The sequence below is a fragment of the Conger conger genome, chromosome 4 (assembly GCF_963514075.1).
Source record: "Conger conger chromosome 4, fConCon1.1, whole genome shotgun sequence".
NCBI lineage: Eukaryota > Metazoa > Chordata > Actinopteri > Anguilliformes > Congridae > Conger > Conger conger.
In genome coordinates this window covers 12,020,767-12,042,685 of record NC_083763.1, presented here as the reverse complement: position 1 = coordinate 12,042,685, position 21,919 = coordinate 12,020,767, and the positions used below count along the sequence as shown (strand labels likewise).

The following is a 21,919-nucleotide window of genomic DNA, read 5'->3' as shown; positions in this document are numbered from 1 at the left end:
TCACTTCCTGTTCACAGCTAATATTGCACGATTTAAGTATTTTCTTTATTTAGCTATTTGTTTCACCACGTGAGAACTTCCTGTGCTGCACGCGGTTTTCAAATTCTTCCAGCAAACGTATTTAGGCTACCTCATAAACATGCACGAGCCTCAAAACGTTTAGGACTATATCGTATTAAAAATTAGATTTTTGCCAACACAAACAGGGGGTGTATATGCTTTGCATACTTTACCAACATCAACAAATTCTACATAGCCTACACAAAAAAAGCCGATGCAAACTTGTGTTTTGCAGTGGCCTACGTGGGCAGGTTTACCGGTCTCAAAGGTAACCCTCTGCCAAAAAAAAAACAGACTGACATTCTCTTTCATCTGCTATCAAGCCTCATTCAAATGTCAACGTTCAAAGTACATGTTTTTGTAACATTTTCTATCTACAGATTTAAAGAAACAATTATACCAAACCGATACATGAAAGACAGGAATACAGGTTTTGCTAGTTTATTAATACAGAGGTCCAGTAAATTAAATAAGTGACAAGTTAACTACCTTTGGAACTTTTTTATGCGATATTGCCTATATAAAATGGGGTTATTAGTCTAATCATTTTTATGGATTCTCTGTAAAATAAGTTCATTTACTTGAATACGAATCGTTTTCTTTTAATTCCCATCAATGGACGTCCACATCCTAGTGTCTTTAGGCTATTAAAATTTAATAAAACGTGACGCCAACTATGGCCAAGAGTTACAAAAGAGTCCAATGAACATGAAGAATGTTGAAACAAAAAACAGCTAAATTAGCAATTTGGTGTTATGTCCAAAACAATAAATGCCTTGCGCACAACCCCAGTCTATGTACGTTCAGTACATCATACCATGACTTTGACGAAGCTGACTGTTGCGTTGCTTCAGAGTTACGGACTTCTGAGATATCGATTGTTTAGAAACAATTTATTTATTTAAATGCATAAACGGAACATGTTTTCTTATATCCCATGTTGATTTTAATGACTAGGTCGTGCAAAATCTGCTTGCAGGTAAGTGAATTAGCATTCTAAGGTACATCTAACAATTATAGGACATACAGAATTGGTTAAAACTACAAAAGTGATGACAGTCCCGCATGCTTGCATTTCGCGATCACGTACCCAGTCTGCTCCCGCAGTGCCCCCGGTGGCGGATTGATCCTCGTGTGGTTATCTTGCACACCCACCCATTTTCTAACGCAGACAGAACGAACACCACTTTAGTTAACACCTATCCAGTCTGCTCCGCGGTTCGCCTTACCCTCTGCAGCTATACTCTTTCTTGTCGGACCATTTCGTGGGTTATAGGTTTCGCTTTGTGAGCGCACTTTATCTGTATAGTGGTATTTAGTATTGACTGATACAAGAGACACAGAATGGGGGTATCACCAAGAAGGCAGAAGTGAAATAATGTAATGTTTCACTTAAAAAAAGAAAACGAAACCTAAAAGGTCAAATTCAGCCTGACGTGTCCGTCACTAGTGGGGTGACAAACTCCGAGTGCCGGATCCCCAGCGTGAAGGCAGGTGGTCGGGGCTTGTGCAGGGTCACCTTCTCCGGGTTGTGAGTGCCAGGACCGGGCTTCTGAGTGCCGTCGATGGGGACACTGTGTCGGCCGAGCATCGAGAACGCGGGCCGTCTGGACAGGTAGACGCTGGGGTCCGTGCTGTCGTACCGGCCCGGGCCTGGAGTTTGGGACAGGTCTTCCGCCGGGCCCCCTGACCTGCACCGCCCTGCGAAGGTGTAGCTGGCGCTGGATGGCTTCGTGGGCACCTGGGAGCCCATGATGGCAGGGAGCGTGTATTTGTTCGGAGGGGGCACGGTGTCCACGGGACGGTAGCGATTTCGAAAGCCCATGGTGTAGGACGGGGGTCTTCTCTGCCTGTTCAGCGGGGGGGCTGTCTCTGGGTTGTAGGCACCCGGCCCAGGAGTCTGGAAAATCCGCACTACAGAACAGAACAGAACTGAGTTATCCCTTTCGGGTGTGAGGTCACAAATACTGTGATTAGAATGTTCTTAACTGAACATTCTTAACTGAACATGTTGATGAACTTGTTGAAAATTCTTAACTGAACATGTCATGTTCTAATGTTGATGTCACAATCACTGCTGGTAATTGAAAGCAACAGAGGTCTAGAACACTGACGAAAACAAAGATTCCATGAAACCTGCTCTTCAATGTGTTGAATTCAGAAATGGTGGAAGCCGCAACTGTCCAGGCCAGGAGTTTCACTGCACCTGAGTCATTTATGTAATTTGTGATCTGTTGAGTGGGCAGAATTACCGTATCCACATAATCTTTCTCCTCCACCCACGTGACCTCAGTTTTTGAACAAGAGAGTAAAGTGAAGGCTATCGATGGATCACACAAAATGACTCAATGCGGTGTTCTTTTCCACAAGAACCAAGGTCACAATCTCCAGCACCAGCTACCAGAGCCAACCTGGTCTCAAACAACCACATCGTCGAGTGTAACGATTTATCGGCACGTGATTATAATCAGATAAACTAAAATCGATAGATATAAAATTGATAGATATTAATAGAATGTAGTCGATTAAAAAATTGGACCGCATCTGCGTACCAACGTTTTGTTTTGCACACTGTTAAATCGAGCGCATATTCTTCCTGTCTTTCAGTCAGTTTTTAGCGGGTTTTTTTTCATCACGCCTACACAACCGCTGCACTTTGATGGGGAATGCGCAACGCAGAAAACCACAGCCGATATCTGAAATGTCACTGCCCTGCCTATCTCTGTCCATCTGCAGCAACAGCAGCAAACACCCTGTCCTCCTCAGATCTGCTATTTCAGATCTGTCCCCTTTATGGGACACGAGCCTCTGGCCTTAATCTGAAAACCCCTATATTTTAAGATGCTGAAAGCTACATTTCAAAGGACATTAAGTAACAATAAAATATTTTGTCATACAAGTCACACTATTTTGTGAACTTTTTTTCTGCTGGAGGATATGCAAAGTAATTTGACGTTCGGTAAGGGAACCAGACCTTGGTAAAATATGTCATTGTCCTGGATTCAAATAATTTCCTAGGCTTTACTGAGGCTGTCTGGTGTATTGGAACCTATGAAATATTCTTTGCAATATTCTTTATAAAATTGCAAACCCCGCCTTCTGGTCCTCTTGGTTGGCTCAGCGGCATCAGGCAAGATCAATCGAGCACAGGAAAGTATTTGGATCCAAAACAATGGCGTATTGGTCCCAGGTCTGAAGGGCACTGAGCCCGGTCCTGCATGGCTGTCCTTGCCTTCACAGATCCCAGCTCTGTGAGAGATTTTTACATTACATTATTGGCATTTGGCAGACGCTCTTATCCAGAGCGACGTACAACAAAGTGCATACCCATAACCAGGGATAAGTTCGCTGAAAGACCCTAGAGGGAAGTACAATTTCAACTGCTACCTGTACAACAAAGATAAGGACGAGGGCCTTTTTTTTTTTTTTTTTTTTTTTTTGAGAACAAATAAACAAACAAACAGCAAAAGTGACCAAAGTTAACTATCCAAACACTGCTTACCTAGCCAACTAAAAATACCGATACACAAAGCAAGTCACAGAGACAACAATTAAGGTTCACAGGGAGGTAGGGAGGGATGGGGAGAGGTGCTGCTTGAGGAGGTGTGTCTTCAGCTTGCGCTTGAAGGTGGGGAGAGATTCTACAGTTCTGACCTCAACAGGGAGTTCGTTCCACCACCGTGGAGCCAGAACAGACAGTAGTCGTGAGCGTGAGGTGGAGGTTTCTCCTGCACACTCACCGGGGCGCCTCTCCCGGCCCAGCATGGAGTAGGCGGGCGTGCCGTCCCGGCCGAAGCGGGTGACTCGGGCATCGATGCAGTACTGCGGTCCCGGGTTCGAGTGGACGGAGGACACTGCACATTTCACACCAAACGAGACGGGCGTTCATTAGGCTCCGAATGTGGGAAATGGGCTGCAGTGTAATAACCCGAAAAATGTATTTCAGTCTTACGTTGAGGAATCGTATTTCTCAATACAAAAAGTATTGTCAGTGAGGTGAGACTGTTTGACTCATCTCGAGATTTGCAAATGGCATAAGAAAATGTCAAGCAAATCTAATCTCGAGATTTGGCAATGGAATAAGAAAATGTGACCTTTGCCATGCAAATAATTAACTTAAAACAAGCTAATATTTCTACTTGAGAGAGGAAAAAAATTTAAATCTTTAAATCTTAAAATTTCAAGCCTAAAACGCTTAAGACTTTTTTGCAGTGTGACATTTAAACATTTTAGTATCCAGTTTTTGCTTAAGTTATTTTGTTCAATGGAGCTTTAGTTTTATTGTGTGTGTGTGTGTGTGTGTGTGTGTGTGTGGGAGAGAGAGGGGGGAGAGGAAGAGAGAGAGAGTATGCTCAGTGTCAATAACACATTATTCTTCAGTAAATAAATATGAAAGTGAATGAATCCAGTGGCACTGAAACACATAGTACAGGTTGTGATAAACTGTACTGTGATATCTCCCTCTAGTGGCTGCAGCTTGGTATTAGAGTTCATGAAACACAAACTCCTCAATAGCTGAGGTTAAATGGATTCATCTCCATAAATATTCCACGGAAGAAAAATAGAAATGGCCATAAACTGTAGTACATTTAATTCATATTATTTCAGGATGAGTGCACCCAATAACCTGAGTATACAGCTTTGTGTTTTACACAGCACAGCTGGTGATGTGCTTGGCTACGGGAGACTTAAGTGCAGGTTACAATTCCCGTGGGGACTGTCACTCTTCCTCTGAAGGCACTCACGGTGGTGGTTCATCCGGCCATGGAAGGTGTATGCCGGGCTGGCTGGCTTGGTGAAGTCGTGACCCATGAACCCAATGGTTGGAGGAAGAGCGTAGCGACCCGGTCCCGGTCCTGTTGGCCAATGAAATGAACTACACTTTTTTTTTTACCTTTAGATTTTTCAGAATGTTTTAACATTCTAAGTCAGTGTTCTAGAACTGCATTTCTTTCCATTGCCAGTAGTGATTGTGACATCAGCATTAGAATGTTCAGTTGAGAAAATTCTAATTACATGTTTCTTACACCTTAAAAAGAAAATGGTGGTGGTGTGTGGGGGGGGGGGGGGATTTAACCCTTTAGTTGTGAGATCACAAATATGTGAACAGAATGTTCTTAGCTGAACATTCTAATGCTGATGTGTGGTACTACTGGTAATTTAACACAACAGAGTTCTTGAACACTGGCAAAAAAAAAAAAAAAACACTCTTCCCTACTTCACACCATGACTGCTATTCATTAAACCGTGAATTAAATGACAGTCACAGTTCATAATGCAGTAATTTAAGAATCCCTAAATATTAACGCGAGTGAAATCCATATTAAAACTTCTGCCAAGGATAGAAGCACCCTCTGGCTACAGTCGATCAGGAATGCAATCTGCACATCACCTCCAGCTGACTAAACAGTTAAATATGCTGCTTCTGGGGATATACCGTGATATAACCTGGCGAACACCATTACATCAGCACACAAACCTCTCCGCAAGAGCAAAAAAACTGGGAGTGCACATTCCTTCTCTCTGAAAACCTAACCCCCTGTCAAACAGGGCCCTGCACGTCCAGGCAAGTGCCAGTGCTCTCCTAAGTAACAACCCCCCTAGGGGCCTCCACTCATGAACTACTCACCTTTACTTCCTTTCATGGGAATCTCGCGTGGGTCAACATTAATAACCCCATAATATGATGTTACCAAAGATGCGACCAAAAAAAAGTTTCACATTCCCAAATTTATTGACCTCCCAACAATGGCTCAAAGACTTAGCACAGCGCTATAAAAAAATGTACTTCAAAGAAAGTGATTATGTGTAGAAAATTCATAGTAGTGAAACGGGTGCCCTTTTCCTAGGCTTACCTTTCTCTTTTCCTGCGATGGCTGGATGTTTTTTCTCCATGTCCTCAGTTTTCCGTGGTTGGATGTGCAGACACACAGAACATTCACACTTCTCTCATGTTCAGTACAGCAGGCCACGCACTGCGCTCTTATCTTACACCCCAGGAGGGCTCAGCCCTTCTGCGGGAGCGGGTTTAGGAAGCAAGGCGTTATGTGAAATGATGCTCCTCTCCAGGTTATGGCTTTCGGAAGCAAGGTGTTATGTAAAATGATGCTCCTCTCCAGGTTATGGGTTTAAGAAGCAAGGCGTTACGTGAAATGATGCTCCTCTCCAGGTTATGGGTTTAAGAAGCAAGGCGTTATGAGAAATTATGCTCCTCTTTTCCAGGTTATGGGTTTAAGAAGCAAGGCGTTATGTGAAATGATGCTCTTCTTTTCCAGGTTATGGGTTTAAGAAGCAAGGTGTTATGTGAAATGATGCTCCTCTCCAGGTTATGGGTTTAAGAAGCAAGGCGTTATGTGAAATGATGCTCCTCTCCAGATTATGGGTTTAGGAAGCAAGGCGTTATGAGATGCTCCTGTCCAGGTTATGGGTTTAGGAAGCAAGGCGTTATGTGATGCTCCTCTCCAGATTATGGGTTTAGGAAGCAAGGCGTTATGTGATGCTCCTCTCCAGGTTATGGGTTTAAGAAGCAAGGCGTTATGTGAAATGATGCTCCTCTCCAGGTTATGGGTTTAGGAAGCAAGGCGTTATGTGATGCTCCTCTCCAGGTTATGGGTTTAGTCGAAGATTCATTTCAGTGGCTCACATCCTGCAATTAGCATTCAAGCCGTACAGCACTAAGCAGAGTAAATACTCTCACAGAATCCGGCAGCTTAACTGAATCGAGCTTCTAACCGTTTGTCAGCAACCCTGCAACGCTTTTGTCGAAAGGATGAGGCCAGCGGCCGTTGCAGTTCATAAAAGGCGGTTGAAGTAGGTATGGACTCGTGAAGACGAATCCCCAGCCAGAACTGCGTGGCTGGGCAGCAGCTGTGTACCCATCCAGGTCTCCCGTACGCAGGGGTACTGTCCTGCCGACAGGTAACACTCCAAACTCGCAGTCTTCTATCGAATGAATTACCAGTTCAGTGATGAAGAATCTCACCCCACGCTTGCTGAAAACAAAAGCTAAATAAAATGCTCAAGTTTGCTTGGTGAATGCATTGCCTGATAGGACCTTAAATGGGATATTACACAGCAGTTAAAAGCATTTTTCTGTTCGTCTCCTACGCTTAGTCCGTCCTGCGGCACCCCGGACGATGAAATCATCCCGTAGAGACAGGAGACCGACACTTAGAGAAAGTGTCATCACTCGGATTCAGTGTAACTCAATGCCATCTAATCCTAGACACAAAGATCCCTCTCTTTTCACCATCATCCCTTCCCTCTCTTCATTACAAAGATTAGAAAGAGTAGCCCACTTCGACCAGGTATGCAGTTGCTTGGGAGACCGTCCTGGACATTCCATCGTCCGGTCACTTTCCAATTCTAATGTGACCGAACTGTGGCCCGTGAGGTACTATTTCCTTTTTTTTTTCTTGTCAAGGTTGTTCTGAGGTGAAGCCCACCCCGTGTGAATATGGACTGTCTGCTGAAGACGATGCTGAAAGTTTCTGCGGTAACGGAACACGTCCGCGAACCCCCGGCAGCGTAGAGACATGAATCATTAACAGGTTCTAACTCTCTCCTGGTGACTGCATTGGTAACCTGAAGCCGTGTTATTAACGGGGGGGAAACACAGGAGCTGACCCGTAACACACAGACACAAGACGTCGGTGTCAGGTTGCCATCGGACAATGGTGATAACATTAAAAAACATTATAAAATTCAATCAGCCGTACAGAGGCCACACTTACTGCCTGGCTCTCGCGTTCACATTAAAGCAATTACTGACCATATGAAGACCCTGTAGAAGGGTACATAGCATTAGAAGGTGGTTTTAAAGTGCTGAAGTCGACACACATCTCCTTAAATTTAGCATTAATGTGGCAGCAGACACAATGACTGTATACAAAGTTTATTGTCTTTATTTAAAATTAAAAAAAGCACTGTACTTGAAATGGTTTGGGGCTACATTCGTTTAAATTTCTTAATTTACAGTAATTTCCAGACTTCACTTGCTTTAGGCCTTTTTAAGCGGTCGTTAAAGAGTCTAACATGAATATAACAAAATAGCTTATGCACTGTACAATCAAATCCCTGTTTGTTGAACAGTAAGGTGACTGCAACAGAAATATCTAGTTTTTTTATATATGAGCACCTGCTTAAAATCAAGCTTTTTTTTCTGCTTACGTCATCCCGTACACGGGCTATTTTCAGTGCTATGCCATGGGTGATGCCCCTCTACTGGGGATAAAAAAGGAAGAAAAAAACACTGCAAACCATAAAAATAAGTCAGTCTCAAGAAGTATTTAAGTCTTATGTTTAGACTTCAAATATTATTTCTATTACTTTTTTGATAAATAAGACAAAATATTGCCAATGGGGTAAACTAGTTTGACTCATTTCAAGATTTGCCAATGGGGCCAACGGGTTAAAAAAATGTCAAATAGAAAAAGCAAACAGTAACTTAAAACAAGCTAATATTTTCTATTTGAGAGAAAAAAAATAAGACTTTAAGTCTCATTAGAAGACTAAAACACTTAACTTTAAGACTTTTTTTTTTTTGCAGTGCATGGATGATTCGACTCCAGTTAAAGATCAGCTGTACACCTCACTGTTAGAAACAGGGATTCCCCAAGACAAGGAATGCATCACAAGTTCCCATAATCCTGGATTAAATTAAGACATGGGTGTAGGTGGCAGGGAGGAGGGGTAGGGTAGGGGCGGAGGAGGGCTGGGGGCAATGGAACAAGTAAACAATCAAAAGTACTAACTAAAAATAAATACCACAGATAGAAAAAAAATCAAAATTACATTTCTTTTTTTTTTTTGCTCAAGTATAATTACAAACATAAATACGGTGTTTATTTACTCTAGAGATTATATAAAACAACATATAGTCACTAGATAAACAGGAGCTATGGTGTCTACTTGGTGAGTAAGAGACTGAGTATTCAAAAGAGAAGCAAAGACAGATGGAGGAGGCCAACTTGTTTACACGCACAAGTACACACTCTCGCACACATACACACACATATGCACACACACACACACACACACACACACACACACACACACACACACTCGCCCCCTCAAACCCAAACAGCCTCCTTGCTCTTTCCTCCTTCTTCTTCTCTCACGCCATCATATTCACAAGCAATGTACAGTTCAGTAATCTCTCTCTTTTTTTCTCCCTCTCTCTCTCTCTGCAGCCCGGGGGAAGATTCTGGAGGGGGAGGAGCACAGAACAGCCAATGAACAACAGGCATGAGCAGGGCGAGTCCAGGGGAAATGCCTCGTATAAGAGGGTACGTTCGGCCAGGTTAAGCTTTAGGCTGAAGTACCTTACTAATTACAGGGTTTCACAGATTTAAATCCTGGACTATGGAGAATCTCCATTGAAATGTTTATTTAGTCTAGGATTCGGCTTAATCTGCGTCTGTGAATCTGACCCATTGTCCTTGGTTACTGTCGTAATGGGCAAGTATTACCACTGATCAGCAATCACTTCAAATATCCTGTGATGTTCATGTATGTGACGTGCATAACAAAGTCGTATCTGAGTGCTGCGGTGCAGGAGAGGCGGGGGAGGGGCCGTACCATCGCTCAGGCGTGTGTTTGGTGTCCAGTGTGTGTGGCTGGGTGGCGGGGGGCTTCGCCGTCTCTCCTCCCCCCTCCCCCGCCAGCTCAAACTGCTCCTCCGCCTCCGGGGGGAAGGGCGCGGCCTCCGTGTCGTATTCGTAGGAGTAGTAGGACACCTCCGCCAGGGACCCCGGCTCCTCTTCACCTACAGCAGCAGGGGGCAGCAGAGAGTCAGTGCATCTCAGCGAGGCCACGCTGTGGCCTGGACTCACGTTTTATGTGTCCGTAACCCTGTGTAGAGGAGGTTTCTTGGAATGTTTTTTTCAAGGTTCAAGAAGTCAGTGTGTTCTAGAAATCCATTGCTTTCAATGACCATTGTGACAACAGCAACCTTTTGAAGAGTAGTTTTCTTGAAATGTTTAAAATCATGTGTTCTAGAACTCCATTGCGTTCAATTACCTGTCATGATTGTGACATCACCATTAGAATGTTCAGTTAACCTTTTGAAGAGTAGTTTTCTTGGAATATTTTAAAAAGAATTCGAAGCCAGTGTTCTCGAACACCTTTGCTTTTGATTACCAGAAGTGCAACAACATTATAATGTTCACTTAAGAACATTTTAAAGGTATTTTTCTGACCTCACACCTTAAAGGGTTAACTGCGATTCACAATAAAAAGTGTTCGATTTTTTTCCTTCAGCGTAGTTCAGTGGAGAACATCCCATTACTTCGAACACAGTAGAAAAAGATTATATATGACAAGTGTATATGTGTGCGTATGCGTATTTAGATATTCTTTACTAAGCTACAAGAGCACAGCTAAATAGAGAAGAGAACAGTATGTACAGTCAAAGCCTGAACACAGGGTCCACATAAACAGTGCAAGAGTCAACGTCTTAGTGGTTACGCCATCACAAATGCATAAAAGCTGTGTTTGTTTTGCATCTTTTTCTTCAATGGAGAGCTAATTCCAATGATTGCGGAACTTGCCAATCTGCGCTAGGGAAAAATAAACACGGACACTTGCATTTAATTACGAGTCAAAGTTGAGGACAAAGTCTAATTGAATGCAGGCGTCCAGCTATCATGCAGTGGAGCCATAATTACCATTGCAGTCTTACTGGCCATGATGTGAGGGAACACGCATTTAACTATCTGACCTGTAGGGGGCACTCTACCCTCAAAAAACGTCAGGCTGAATACAGACCAGCCACCAGTGTTTTTGAGCTAAATGCTCTCTCGTTATCTTCACGTGTTGAGACCACATTTAGCTCAAATCACAGATGTCTAAGTGGTCAACACTGAAAGTAGAACGTGAAGTTGGTTACAATGAGTGTTTGAAAAATAAAATGAATATCTTACAAGTATATTTCATTGGTATAAGAATGTACACTCAGTGAGCACTTTATTAGGTATTTATTAGACCTATTAGTCTTCTGCTGCTGTACCCTATCCCCTTAGAAATTTGACGCCTTGTGTTCAGAGATGCTCTTCTGCATACCACTGTTGTAATATGTGGTTATTTGCATTACTGTCACCTTTTTTCCTGTACCATTCTCTGCAAACTCTAGAGACTGCTGTGCGTGAAAATCCAAGGTGATCAGCAGTTTCTAAGATACTCAAATCACCCTGTCTAGCACCAACAATCATTCCACCATCAAAGTCACTTAGATCAAATTTCTTCGCTGTTCTGACATTTTGACTGAAAAACAGCTGAACCTCTTGACACAAACGCACACACATACACACACACACACACACACACACACACACCATTCTCTGCACTGAAGGGACCTTTAGACAGAGTGGAGTCCTATTAAAGCTACTGTGAGCTGCAGGCTGAGAACAAGTCTACACAGGCAGCAGTACCTCATCAAACACACAGGGACACACGCACGCACACACACACACACACACACGGACACACGCACACACACACATCCACACACACACATACACACACACAGGCATGCATGCACACATGCGCACATACAGACACACACACACGCACACACATAGACACACCCATACATCCATGCGCACACACGCGCACACGCACACACACTCAAGCACACAGACATACGCACATGCATGCACACATAGAGATGTACACACACACAGACACACGCACAGGCACATACATGCACACACACATACAGACATACGCACACACACACACACTCACACACGTACGCACCCATGTAAACACACAGTTAGCTGCTACACAGGCCTGAAAATGAGCATCTTCCATTTCAGACTTCAAACATTCAGAAAGCTGAAACTGCTTTCATGTGAACTGAACCTCCCTTACTACGTGATGAGAGCTCTATAATTTTACACTGCTGAAAGGAATGCTTAAAAAAAGAAAATAAAAGTTCATAAAAAAAGAAAAAAAAAAGAATCGTAGTATTTTGACTGCAGTGTTGTTGGGTTATTTAAGAATCTGAGCTAGCACACGGGCAGGCTACGGTGATTACACGTTGCACTCGATCCCCCCCGCTCCACTAAAGCCGCGCAGGTCTCGGCTTCCCCTCGCTAGCAGACAGGGACAAGTCCCAACAGCCCGCGACAGACTGTGTAATCAGGCCCAGAAGAGCTTTCAAAAGGACAGGGGGGGGGATTCTGGGAAGGAAAGGGGGGGGAGGGACTCTTTCATGTCTGTTTCCACCCCATCTGCGCTGCTGATAAAACTATTTCGGCTTTTCTCTCTTTCTTTCTCTCTCTCCCTCTATCTGTCTCCCTCTCTAAAAACAAACAGAACGGACTGACAGGCAGGGAGCAGATACGGACTTCTGGAATCTTCTGGAACCTGGAGAATGTGATGTCAGGTTTAATTCTGCTGCTCAGTGTCAGACTGCCGTGTGTCTGACTCCACTTCTTGCCTGAGTGAGAGGTCAGGACTCTGGGCGAAGCATGTTAGCACCCTGTGCTGAACACCAATTCACACACAGGAATCCGGGCTGAACACAGTCCTCCTGCCTGTGAATGAGTGTCTCGCTCCTGATCTGGCAGATTTGAGGTCTTGCGCAGAAAACGGACTCTGTTCACACTAGAGGCCGTCAGGGAAAACTTCCGGAAGGTTTACAGGTTAAGGTGCATGTGTGAAAGGGGCTTATGTGTTCAGGACGCAGGCTAAAGCTCAGGTAACACAGACGGGTATCGCAGCTGAACACAGTCCCCTGTGCCTGTGTGTGAGTCAGTGTTCAGGCTACAGCACAGGTAACACAGACAGGTATCGTAGCTGAACACAGTCCCCTGTGCCTGTGTGTTAGTCAGTGTTCTGGCTACAGCACAGGTAACACAGAGAGCTATCGTAGCTGAACACAGGCCTTGTGTCTGTGTGCGTCAGTGTTCAGGCTAAAGCAGCACTAACACACGGACTGTGTGCTGAACACTAATTAATGTGCAGAAGGTGCACCGACCGATTTGGGCTAAACTGCAATCAGAGAGAGAGAGAGAGAGAGAGGGAGAGTGAGAGAAGCAGGAGAGAAGGAGGAAAGATTGAATGAGAGTGAGAGGAGAGAAAGAGAAGAAAAACTGTTTCTGGGGGGTGGTGTGTGTGTGTGTGCAAGAGAGAGAGGGGGGGTGTCTTTGTGGGTGTGAGACATGGGAGTGTTGGGGGTCTGTGGGTGAGACATGGGGGTGTTGGGGGTCTGTGGGTGAGACATGGGGGTGTTGGGGGTCTGTGGGTGTGGGACATGGGGGTATTGGGGGTCTGTGGGTGTGGGACGTGGGGGTGTTGGGGGTCTGTGGGTGTTGGGGGTCTGTGGGTGTGGGACGTGGGGGTGTTGGGGGTCTGTGGGTGTGGGACGTGGGGGTGTTGGGGGTCTGTGGGGGTGAGACATGGGGGTGTTGGGCGTCTGTGGGTGTGGGACGTGGGGGTGTTGGGGGTCTGTGGGTGAGACATGGGGGTGTTGGGGGTCTGTGGGTGAGACATGGGGGTGTTGGGGGTACCTGTTTGTACGGGGACCTTCTCCTGCCCCTTTTGCCCCCCTTTCTGTGGCTCCTGTTCAGAAACTGCCTCTGCTGTAGAGAGGAACACAGATCACAGGACTGAGCACACTGCCCCCCCCACACACACACACACACACACACATACACACACACACACACAGTGTCTGGGTTTGGGGTGTGCTGGGGGCAGAGGGCACTCTTTTGGGGCACAGTTCTCTTTGTTCCGCCTGGCGTTACATAAAAGGACGAGGCAGGGCATGTTCCCAAATCAACATAAACATAAACAAACAAACAAGAATAGAACAGCCTTCCCTTTCTCTCTCTCTGTCTCTCTCTCCCTTTGAAACACCGCCCTTTAAAACCCCGCCATGTCAAACGCTTTGGCCAGGGCCGGCATTATTATCTGCCCCACACTTCTGCCCCCCAAATCCACTCGGGGTGACAAGAGGGCTTTCTTTGTTGTCGGTCTGTGCATCGGAAAGGAATGTGACAGGGCTTTCTTTTTTTTTTTTTCTTCTTCTTCTTCTTTTTCAAAGGGCCGGACAAAAGCACTCTGTCATTTGGGGTGCCCTGTAATATAGCATCGCGGGGCAGGGGGGTGGGGTGGGCCTCTCCTCGCGGACTTCCTCTGCACCTGAACAGCTGTTTCCCGTTCGCCGCGCACACCTCTCTGTTCCTCCTCCTCCTCTTCGAGGAAGAGGGGAGGATGAGGGGTATGGGGGGGCCTGTCTGGGCACATTTGCCGCGGCACTAATCGCTGAACGCCGTCGGCACTGCGGAGCGTGCCGCTGGGTCTTCCCCGTGCGCGTGCGCTCTGAAGTTAGCGCTACGAGTGTCCTCTCCGACTGCGTCAAGAGCCTCTCTCCTCTACACTCCACTACTCTCTATATCTGTCCCTCCGCTCTCTCTCTCTCTCCCTCTTTCTCCTCTCTCTCTCCCTCTCTCCCTCTTTCTCCTCTCTCTCTCCCTCTCTCCCTCTTTCTCCTCTCTCTCTCCCTCTCTCCTTCCCTCTAGTCTCTTCCTAAACTTTCCTTACCTCTGCTGTTCAATAAAATTTGAAAAATGACATAAGACAAGATATGTGTTGCCAAAGCTTTGCAACAACATTGCAAAGTATATAAACTACAATGGCATCATATGAAACAACATAGGACAGTGTTAGCAGTAACGATGTTAGCAGAGACGGTGTTAGCAGTGATGTTGTTAGCACAGACGGTGTTAGCACAGATGGTGTTAGCAGAAACGGTGTTAGCACAGACGGTGTTGGCAGAAATGCTGTTAGCACAGAAGGTGTTAGCAGTGACGGTGTTAGCACAGTTGGTGTTAGCAGAGACGTTGATAGCAGAAACAGTGTTAGCACAGACAGTGTTAGCAGAGATGATGTTAGCACAGACTGTGTTAGCACAGACAGTGTTAGCAGAAATGGTGTTAGCAGAGACAGTGTTGGCAATGACGGTGTTAGCAGAGACGGAGTTAGCAGGGATGGTGTTAGCACAAGATTTTGATAGCACAGACAGTGTTAGCAGAGATGGTGTTAGCTCAGGCGGTGTTAGCAGAAACGGTGTTAGCAGTGATGGTGTTAGCACAGACAGTGTTAGCTGAAACGGTTCTCGCAGAGACGGTGTTAGCAATGACGGTATTAGCAGAGAGGGTGAGTGTTAGCACAGACAATGTTAGCAGTGACAGTGTTAGCATAGACGTTGATAGCAGAGACGATGTTAGCACAGATGGGGTTAGCACAGTCAGCGTTGGCACAGACGGTGTTAGCAGAGATGGTGCAAATATGGCGGGCGCCTACCCTGGGGGCACTGTGCCATGGGCACTTGCTCGATGCGGGTTCCATTCCTGCAGGCCGCCACCTCCATCTGGCACTGGTTCTGATACACCCGCCCGTCCGACCCACACACCGGCTCGCCGTCATAACCGCAGTCCCGGTAGCAGGTGCAGCGCTCAAACTGTTCCTCCTCCAGGCAACCGAAGACATTGTTGCATTGGTTCCCCTGCACAAAGCCTGAAGGGTGGGCAGACAGAAGTGGAGACTGGGGTTCAAATTTAACCGTTGGACAACAGTGTGAATCACCACTATTCCGGATGCCAATTCCCACAATGCATTTAGGGCCTGATTTACTAAGACCGTTTAGCACACGCAAGACTAATAACAGACTAATAACTAATAATGATTGGTGCAAAATAATGTTATTGTTATTCAGGACCTTAAGGTGCTAAAATCCTGAAAGAATGAGCACTTTAGGGAAACAGGAGGGTAAAATGTTACACACATCTTATACATTTCTCATTCCTCCAATCCCTGGCATGGAGGTGAACTATCCACTCCTGGAACATGGTATGCTTACACACTAAAGAGAGAAGGGCAGAGCCCTCGGTCGGAGGTCCCAACACAACAGGACACTATAAAATTACAACACGGTACCGAAATCGCTGCGGGGCGGGGCAGGAGAAGAGAGAGAGAGAGATGGAGCCCAACACACCAATGGGTACAGAGAGAGAGAGACATAAAACCACACACTGATGGGTAGAGAGAGAGAGAGAGAGAAGAGGAAGAGCCTGATAAACATTCAACATTCATGATGCATATTTTTACACTAGAAAATAATGAATAATAAACCGGAAAACATAATTCCCTGCCTCATAACATTAGATGACAGGCAGAAAATATAAATCCTTTTGGGACACACAAAGAAACTTGTCTTCCAAGTAGCCTATTTAATAGAGAGCCACAGTCTGTGAATCACTGATTAGCAGGCAACCTACACTTAAATTGATATAATTACTATTTTTTTTATGTTTTCAGTTTTTCCCCATGGTTAAGTAATCATTACTCATGCATTCTGAAACTAAGTAAGTATGATAATGTTCAAGATGTTGTTCTTCATTTTATGCAAATTGCTGCTTTAGTCATGCCAATAAAGCATATTTAAACTCAATTTTGATCTTGCATGAGTGTGTGCGTGCGGGTTTGCGTGTGTGAGAGTGTGTATGCGTGTGCGTGTGTTTGTATGACATGACTAGAACCCCCTGGTCAGTCAGTAATGAGCCCATTCACCCGACTAACACAAAGCACATGCCAGTTTCATACCAGCACCGCTCACCAACCAATCGGAGCAATGCAAATTATGAGGCAAACCAAAACAACTCTTATCTGGAATATCACAATGAAGTAACCAAAATACAAAAGAAAGTAGATTGCTATCGGACCCTAAAAAGAGACTTGGCGTGTTGGCTAGGTATTTCCTCACTGTCAGAGAGACAAAGCAGAGACAGATCCTGACCAAGAACAGGCTCAGAGATCACAACCTTGCACTTAAAACAGAGGGCAGAAGACAACATGGGCACCAAATGAAGCTAGCTGCATTAAACAAGTAAAAATAAGTCCATCTCATATTGATCATATTTAGACTTAAAATCTTATTTACTAAATCCGTTTTGCTATATAGGACAAAAATATTGTCAATCAGGTAAGACTCGCCCACCGGGTAAGGAAATTTCACTTGGGCAAACAGTTACTTCAAAAAAAGTTATATTTTCTACTTGATAGAAAAAGTTTTTGTAGTGTGATCTCTGTGGAGACCTCACTGCAAAAAAGCTCTTAAAAAGCATTTTAGTCTTGTAATCAGTCTTAAAGTCTTACTTTCTTCTCTCAAGCAGAAAATAATAGCTTGTTTCAAGTCTGCCTGACATGTGGCATTATCTTACCTCACTGGCACATCTTGAATTGAGTCAAACTTTCTCCCCTCATTGGCAACACGTCTTATTTAGCAAAGAAGTAATATCAATAAGATTTTAAGTCTAAACAGAAGACTGTTGAGACAGACATATTTTTTGAGGAGATGCATTTCATCATACATTGTGAAAGATTGAGAAATAGAAAATCCATACTTCCCATACTAAATTATTTATAATTACACAGCGTTTCACTTCCCTCACAAGGAATACAAACTGAAAATCCTGTTTGGATCCTATAATCTGAGAGGCACATACTGACCATGAAATTGATTACGGTGATGATTATTATTACTATAAACTGTTGTGGCAGTTACATATATAATTTACAGATTGTTCATCTGTGTTTGTTTGGATTGGTTCGTGTTGCTGTACATTTGGCAAGGTTACAGATGGACTTTCTGCCAATAAAACATTCTGAGTTTGAATCTGAGAGAGTGAGAGAGAGAGTATGTTACCTATCGCTCTCTCCTTTGTGTGTATTCAGGTTTGCTTTTGATCACATACAGAGTGATTGTAACAGACATTTAAACCAGGAGCGCCCACATGTTTTCACCCCACAGATGTGTCTCTTACAGATGTGGGTTATGTAACCTTTTCCTTGGTTGTTATTGTTGTCTGCAACCCTTTGCTGTGGCAACTGTGTAACTGTCGCCCTAATAAAGCCCCTGGGAACTGGCAATACGAGTGTGTGAACGAGAAAGGCAGAGGACAGAAAGGGGGGGAGAGGGAGAAGAAGAAAGAGGGAGAGGGAGAAATAAAGAGAAGGAGAAAAAACAAAAAAGGAGTGAAGAGGAAAGAAAATGAGAATAGATATAAGATGGAGGGAAGAGGTAATGAAGAAAGAGACGGAGAGAAAAAAAATGACAAAAGAGATGAAAGGTAAAGAAGAAAAAGAAGTGGAGAGAAAGAGGGAGAGAATCGTAGAGAAAGGAGAGAATAGGGGAAAAGGAAAGAGAGCGAGAGAAAGTGGGGGAGAAATGAGTTCCAGGATGAGCGGGAGACTCATCCCAGGGAGAGTGAGCTAACCCCGGGCGTCCCAGGACCAGGGGCTGGCCTCCGCTCTCCAAACCCCAGGGCCCCGGGCCAGCGGGCCGCTCTGCGGGGGGTCCCAGCGGCGAAACGCTCCGTCAACAACCCCCGCGCCGGCCGCCCGTCGTCACGGAGACGCCCGCAAACTCCGCGGTTTGTTGTAGCAACACGGACCCCCCGCTAATGAGTGAGCGAGTGAGCGTCGCGGGGAAGGAGAGGGCGGGGGGGGGACGACAAACTGTGTGGGCCTGCCACTCTGTTTCTGCCCAATAACCACCGCACCCCTCCACCCCCCCCGCCGCACACGCTCCGCACACTCAGGACAAGCAGGAGGTCACCTACAGCTCCTACATGCACTCCTACAGGCTAGAAAACTGCCGAAAATGCTACAAATGCTTGTCACTAGGGCGGTACCCTGTAGGTACATAAAATTGTGCTCCTAGCCAGAAATATATAATGAATATATTACCTTTTTGGCTTGGAAAACGTACTCATTTCTACCCAAAGAGAACATTACTGTACTTCCAGAGAGCATCGCTGTACATTTGGGAAATTAGATCCTTGAAGAACAACAATGTACCTCCGCCGTCACCTTATTTGTGAGAGTGCATCCGCACCACCGTCACCAAGAACATCAAACTGAGAGAGTGATAGAGGAAAAAGGATGGAGAGAGAGAAAAAGAGGGGGACAGCCAGAGAAAAGTAAGACCGGCGGACGGAGAGGCAGTAGAGGTGATGGACGTAGAAGAGGGACAGAGAAAGGGTGAAAGCTGGATGGACAGAGCAGAGTGGAGGAATAGAGAGATGGATGGACAGAGAAAAGGTGCGAAGAGAGCGGGGGAGGGCTTCACCTGTCCATCGGCTGGCCGAGCTCTCCACCTCATTGCAGGTGGTGCCGTCGCAGAGCTCCCGAGCCAGAGGGCTGTTCTCACTGACGTTGTAGAAGCGCGTGGCCTCGAAGGCTGCAGAACACACACACACACACACACACACGTACAGACACACACACAGAAATAAACACACACACAGAGTTAGAGTTAGTGCACTCTAGGCTCCATCCATTATCGAGCAGAATCAATGCATCTACAGATTGCTGTGTGCCAAAACTCCCATGGGGTTCATCTCCGCCACCAGATAATTCTCTTTCAAAGGCAGACCACAGGCCACAGTGACCTCAACAGAACAAAGAACCTGAACCTACTGGTGCTAAGGTAAGAGATGAGAGACCTACTGGTGCTAAGGTAAGAGATGAAACACCTACTGGTGCTAAGGTAAGAGATGAAAGACCAACTGGTGGTAAGGTAAGAGATGAAAGACCTACTGGTGCTAAGGTAAGATATAAGAGACCTACTGGTGCTAAGGTAAGAGATGAGAGACCAACTGGTCCTAAGGTAAGAGATGAAAGATCTACTGGTGCTAAGGTAAGAGATGAGAGACCTACTGGTGCTAAGGTAAGAGATGAGAGACCTACTGGTGCTAAGGTAAGAGATGAAAGACCTACTGGTGCTAAGGTAAGAGATGAGAGATCTACTGGTGCTAAGGTAAGAGATGAAAGACCTACTGGTGCTAAGGTAAGAGATGAGAGACCTACTGGTGCTAAGGTAAGAGATGAGAGACCTACTGGTGCTAAGGTAAGAGATGAGAGTCATACCTGGTTCGTAGTAGTCGTACACTTTGACCGGGACGGGGGCAGTCTTGCCCACGATGTACTCCCTCAAGGTCTGGAAGCTGACACAGGTCATGCACTGACTGGGGATCTGAACGGAGAGAGGGAGGGAGAAAAAGATAAAACCTCTCTCCTTAAAAGCCCACCCCAAGCTGCATTCACTTGACCATTTCAGGTGTGAGGTCACAAATATGTATATGATTAGAATGTTCTTAACTGAACATTCTAATGCTGATGTCACAATCACTACTGTTAATTGAAAGCAATGGAGTTCTAGAACACTGATTTATAATTATTTTTAGAATACTACTCGTTAAAAAGGTTATGGATATAGGCACCACTGATATCTCCAGCTTTATGGAACTAAATGAATTTGCTCATTGAATGTTTTCATTAAAGAACATAATGAGTTATAGTAAAGCACTACTGAATCACAATTGCGGGGTATAAGAGAAATGATCAGATTGGAAACACGTTAACAGGACACCGCAAAGTGCGTGGAGAAATTTGGAAAACTCCTCACCTCATCGAAGTAGAAGAGAACCTTCCGGCCGTCCACCTCGTACCTCTTCAGACCCACCTTCTTGTCCATGAGCAGCTGTGGGGACGGTGAGAAGGGAACGTGGTCAAGGCCCCAAAAATATCCTTTAGATCCCATTTTACAGAGGCACCATTCACTGCTAAACACCCAATACTGACAAACAAAAGAAACACAACTGGAAAATAAGGTGAGGTGAGAAACAAAATTCCCACACATGAGGGGAGGGAGGTCCTGGGGGCAGTGGGGGGTCCTGGAGGGGAGTGGGGTTCTGGAGGGGAGGGGGGTCCTGGGGGCAGTGGGGGGTCCTGGAGGGGAGGGGGGGTCCTGGAGGGGAGGGGGGTCCTGGGGGCATTGGGGGGTCCTGGAGGGGAGGGGGGTCCTGAGGGGAGGGGGGTCCTGGGGGCAGTGGGGGGTCCTGAGGGGAGGGGGGTCCTGGGGGCAGTGGGGGGTCCTGGAGGGGAGGGGGGTCCTGGGGGCAGTGGGGGGTCCTGGAGGGGAGTGGGGGTCCTGAGGGGAAGGTGGCAGGCCAGAGGACAGGGCTGGTTTTACGAGGTGCTCAGGACGGGCTGGCGCCACTGGACCACAGACAGCTCTGCCCCAGGTACAAAACACTGTGCTGTGTGTATGTGTGTGTGTGTGTGTGTGTGTGTGTGTGTGTGTGTGTGTGTGTGTGTGTGTATGTGAACGCATGTGTGTGTGTGTGTGTGTGTGTGTGTGTGTGTGTGTGTGTGTGTGTGTGTGTGTGTACGCATGTGTGTATGTATGTATGTGTGTGTGTGTGTGTGTGTGTGTGTGTGAACGCATGTGTGTGTGTGTATACGTATGTGTGTGTGTGTGTGTGTGTAAACGCATGTGTGTGTGTGTGTGTGTGTGTATATATATGCATGTGTGTGTGTGTGTGTGTATGCACATGTGTGTGTATGCTCGTACGTGTGTGACAGATGTTACATAACATGTTTGTATATGCTTTGGCTACACCCCTGTGGGTGGCCAGCCAATAAAGCATCATTGAATTTAATTAAACAGCATTTAACTGTGTGTGTCAGAACGAGTTAGAGAGAGATGGGGGGGGGGGGGGAGAGAGAGAGAGAGAGTGAGAAAAAGATAGAAGAGTTGGAGAAGTTAAAGGATATAGAGCAAGAGAAACAAGAGTATACGTGTCTGTGTGTGTCTGTATGTGTCTGTGTGTCTGTGTGGGTCTGTCTGTGTCTGTCTGTGTGTGTCTGTATGTGTGTGTGTCTGTGTGTCTGTCTATGTGTGTGTGTGTGGGTCTGTGTCTGTGTGTGTGTGTGTCTATGTATGTGTGTGTGTGTGTCTGTGTGTGTCTGTGTGTGTCTGTCTGTGTGTGTGTGTGTGTGTGTGTGT

The 21,919-nt window shown here is 45.7% G+C and overlaps 2 protein-coding genes across 2 annotated transcripts in view; both read right to left on the bottom strand.

Moving 5' to 3' along the window:
* Window positions 1–1,486: 1,486 nt before the first annotated feature.
* cimap1d (CIMAP1 family member D) lies at window positions 1,487–5,955 on the bottom strand. The gene is made up of 4 exons (XM_061237849.1): window positions 5,916–5,955; window positions 4,806–4,916; window positions 3,801–3,914; window positions 1,487–1,974 (listed from the first exon to the last, which is right to left on the bottom strand). The coding sequence occupies exons 1-4, from the start codon at window positions 5,953–5,955 to the stop codon at window positions 1,487–1,489; spliced, it is 753 nt and encodes a 250-aa protein (XP_061093833.1).
* Window positions 5,956–7,942: 1,987 nt separating this feature from the next.
* cpamd8 (C3 and PZP like alpha-2-macroglobulin domain containing 8) overlaps window positions 7,943–21,919 on the bottom strand; it is a 63,139-nt gene continuing 49,162 nt past the window's right edge. Inside the window, exons 37-43 of the mRNA XM_061238710.1 lie at window positions 20,537–20,611; window positions 19,999–20,104; window positions 19,199–19,309; window positions 15,373–15,585; window positions 13,575–13,646; window positions 9,640–9,826; window positions 7,943–9,265 (exon numbers count right to left, since the gene is read on the bottom strand). Coding sequence (XP_061094694.1) covers window position 9,265; window positions 9,640–9,826; window positions 13,575–13,646; window positions 15,373–15,585; window positions 19,199–19,309; window positions 19,999–20,104; window positions 20,537–20,611 — 765 coding nt within the window. The 3' untranslated portion in view covers window positions 7,943–9,264. The remainder of the gene's footprint in view (window positions 9,266–9,639; window positions 9,827–13,574; window positions 13,647–15,372; window positions 15,586–19,198; window positions 19,310–19,998; window positions 20,105–20,536; window positions 20,612–21,919) is intronic.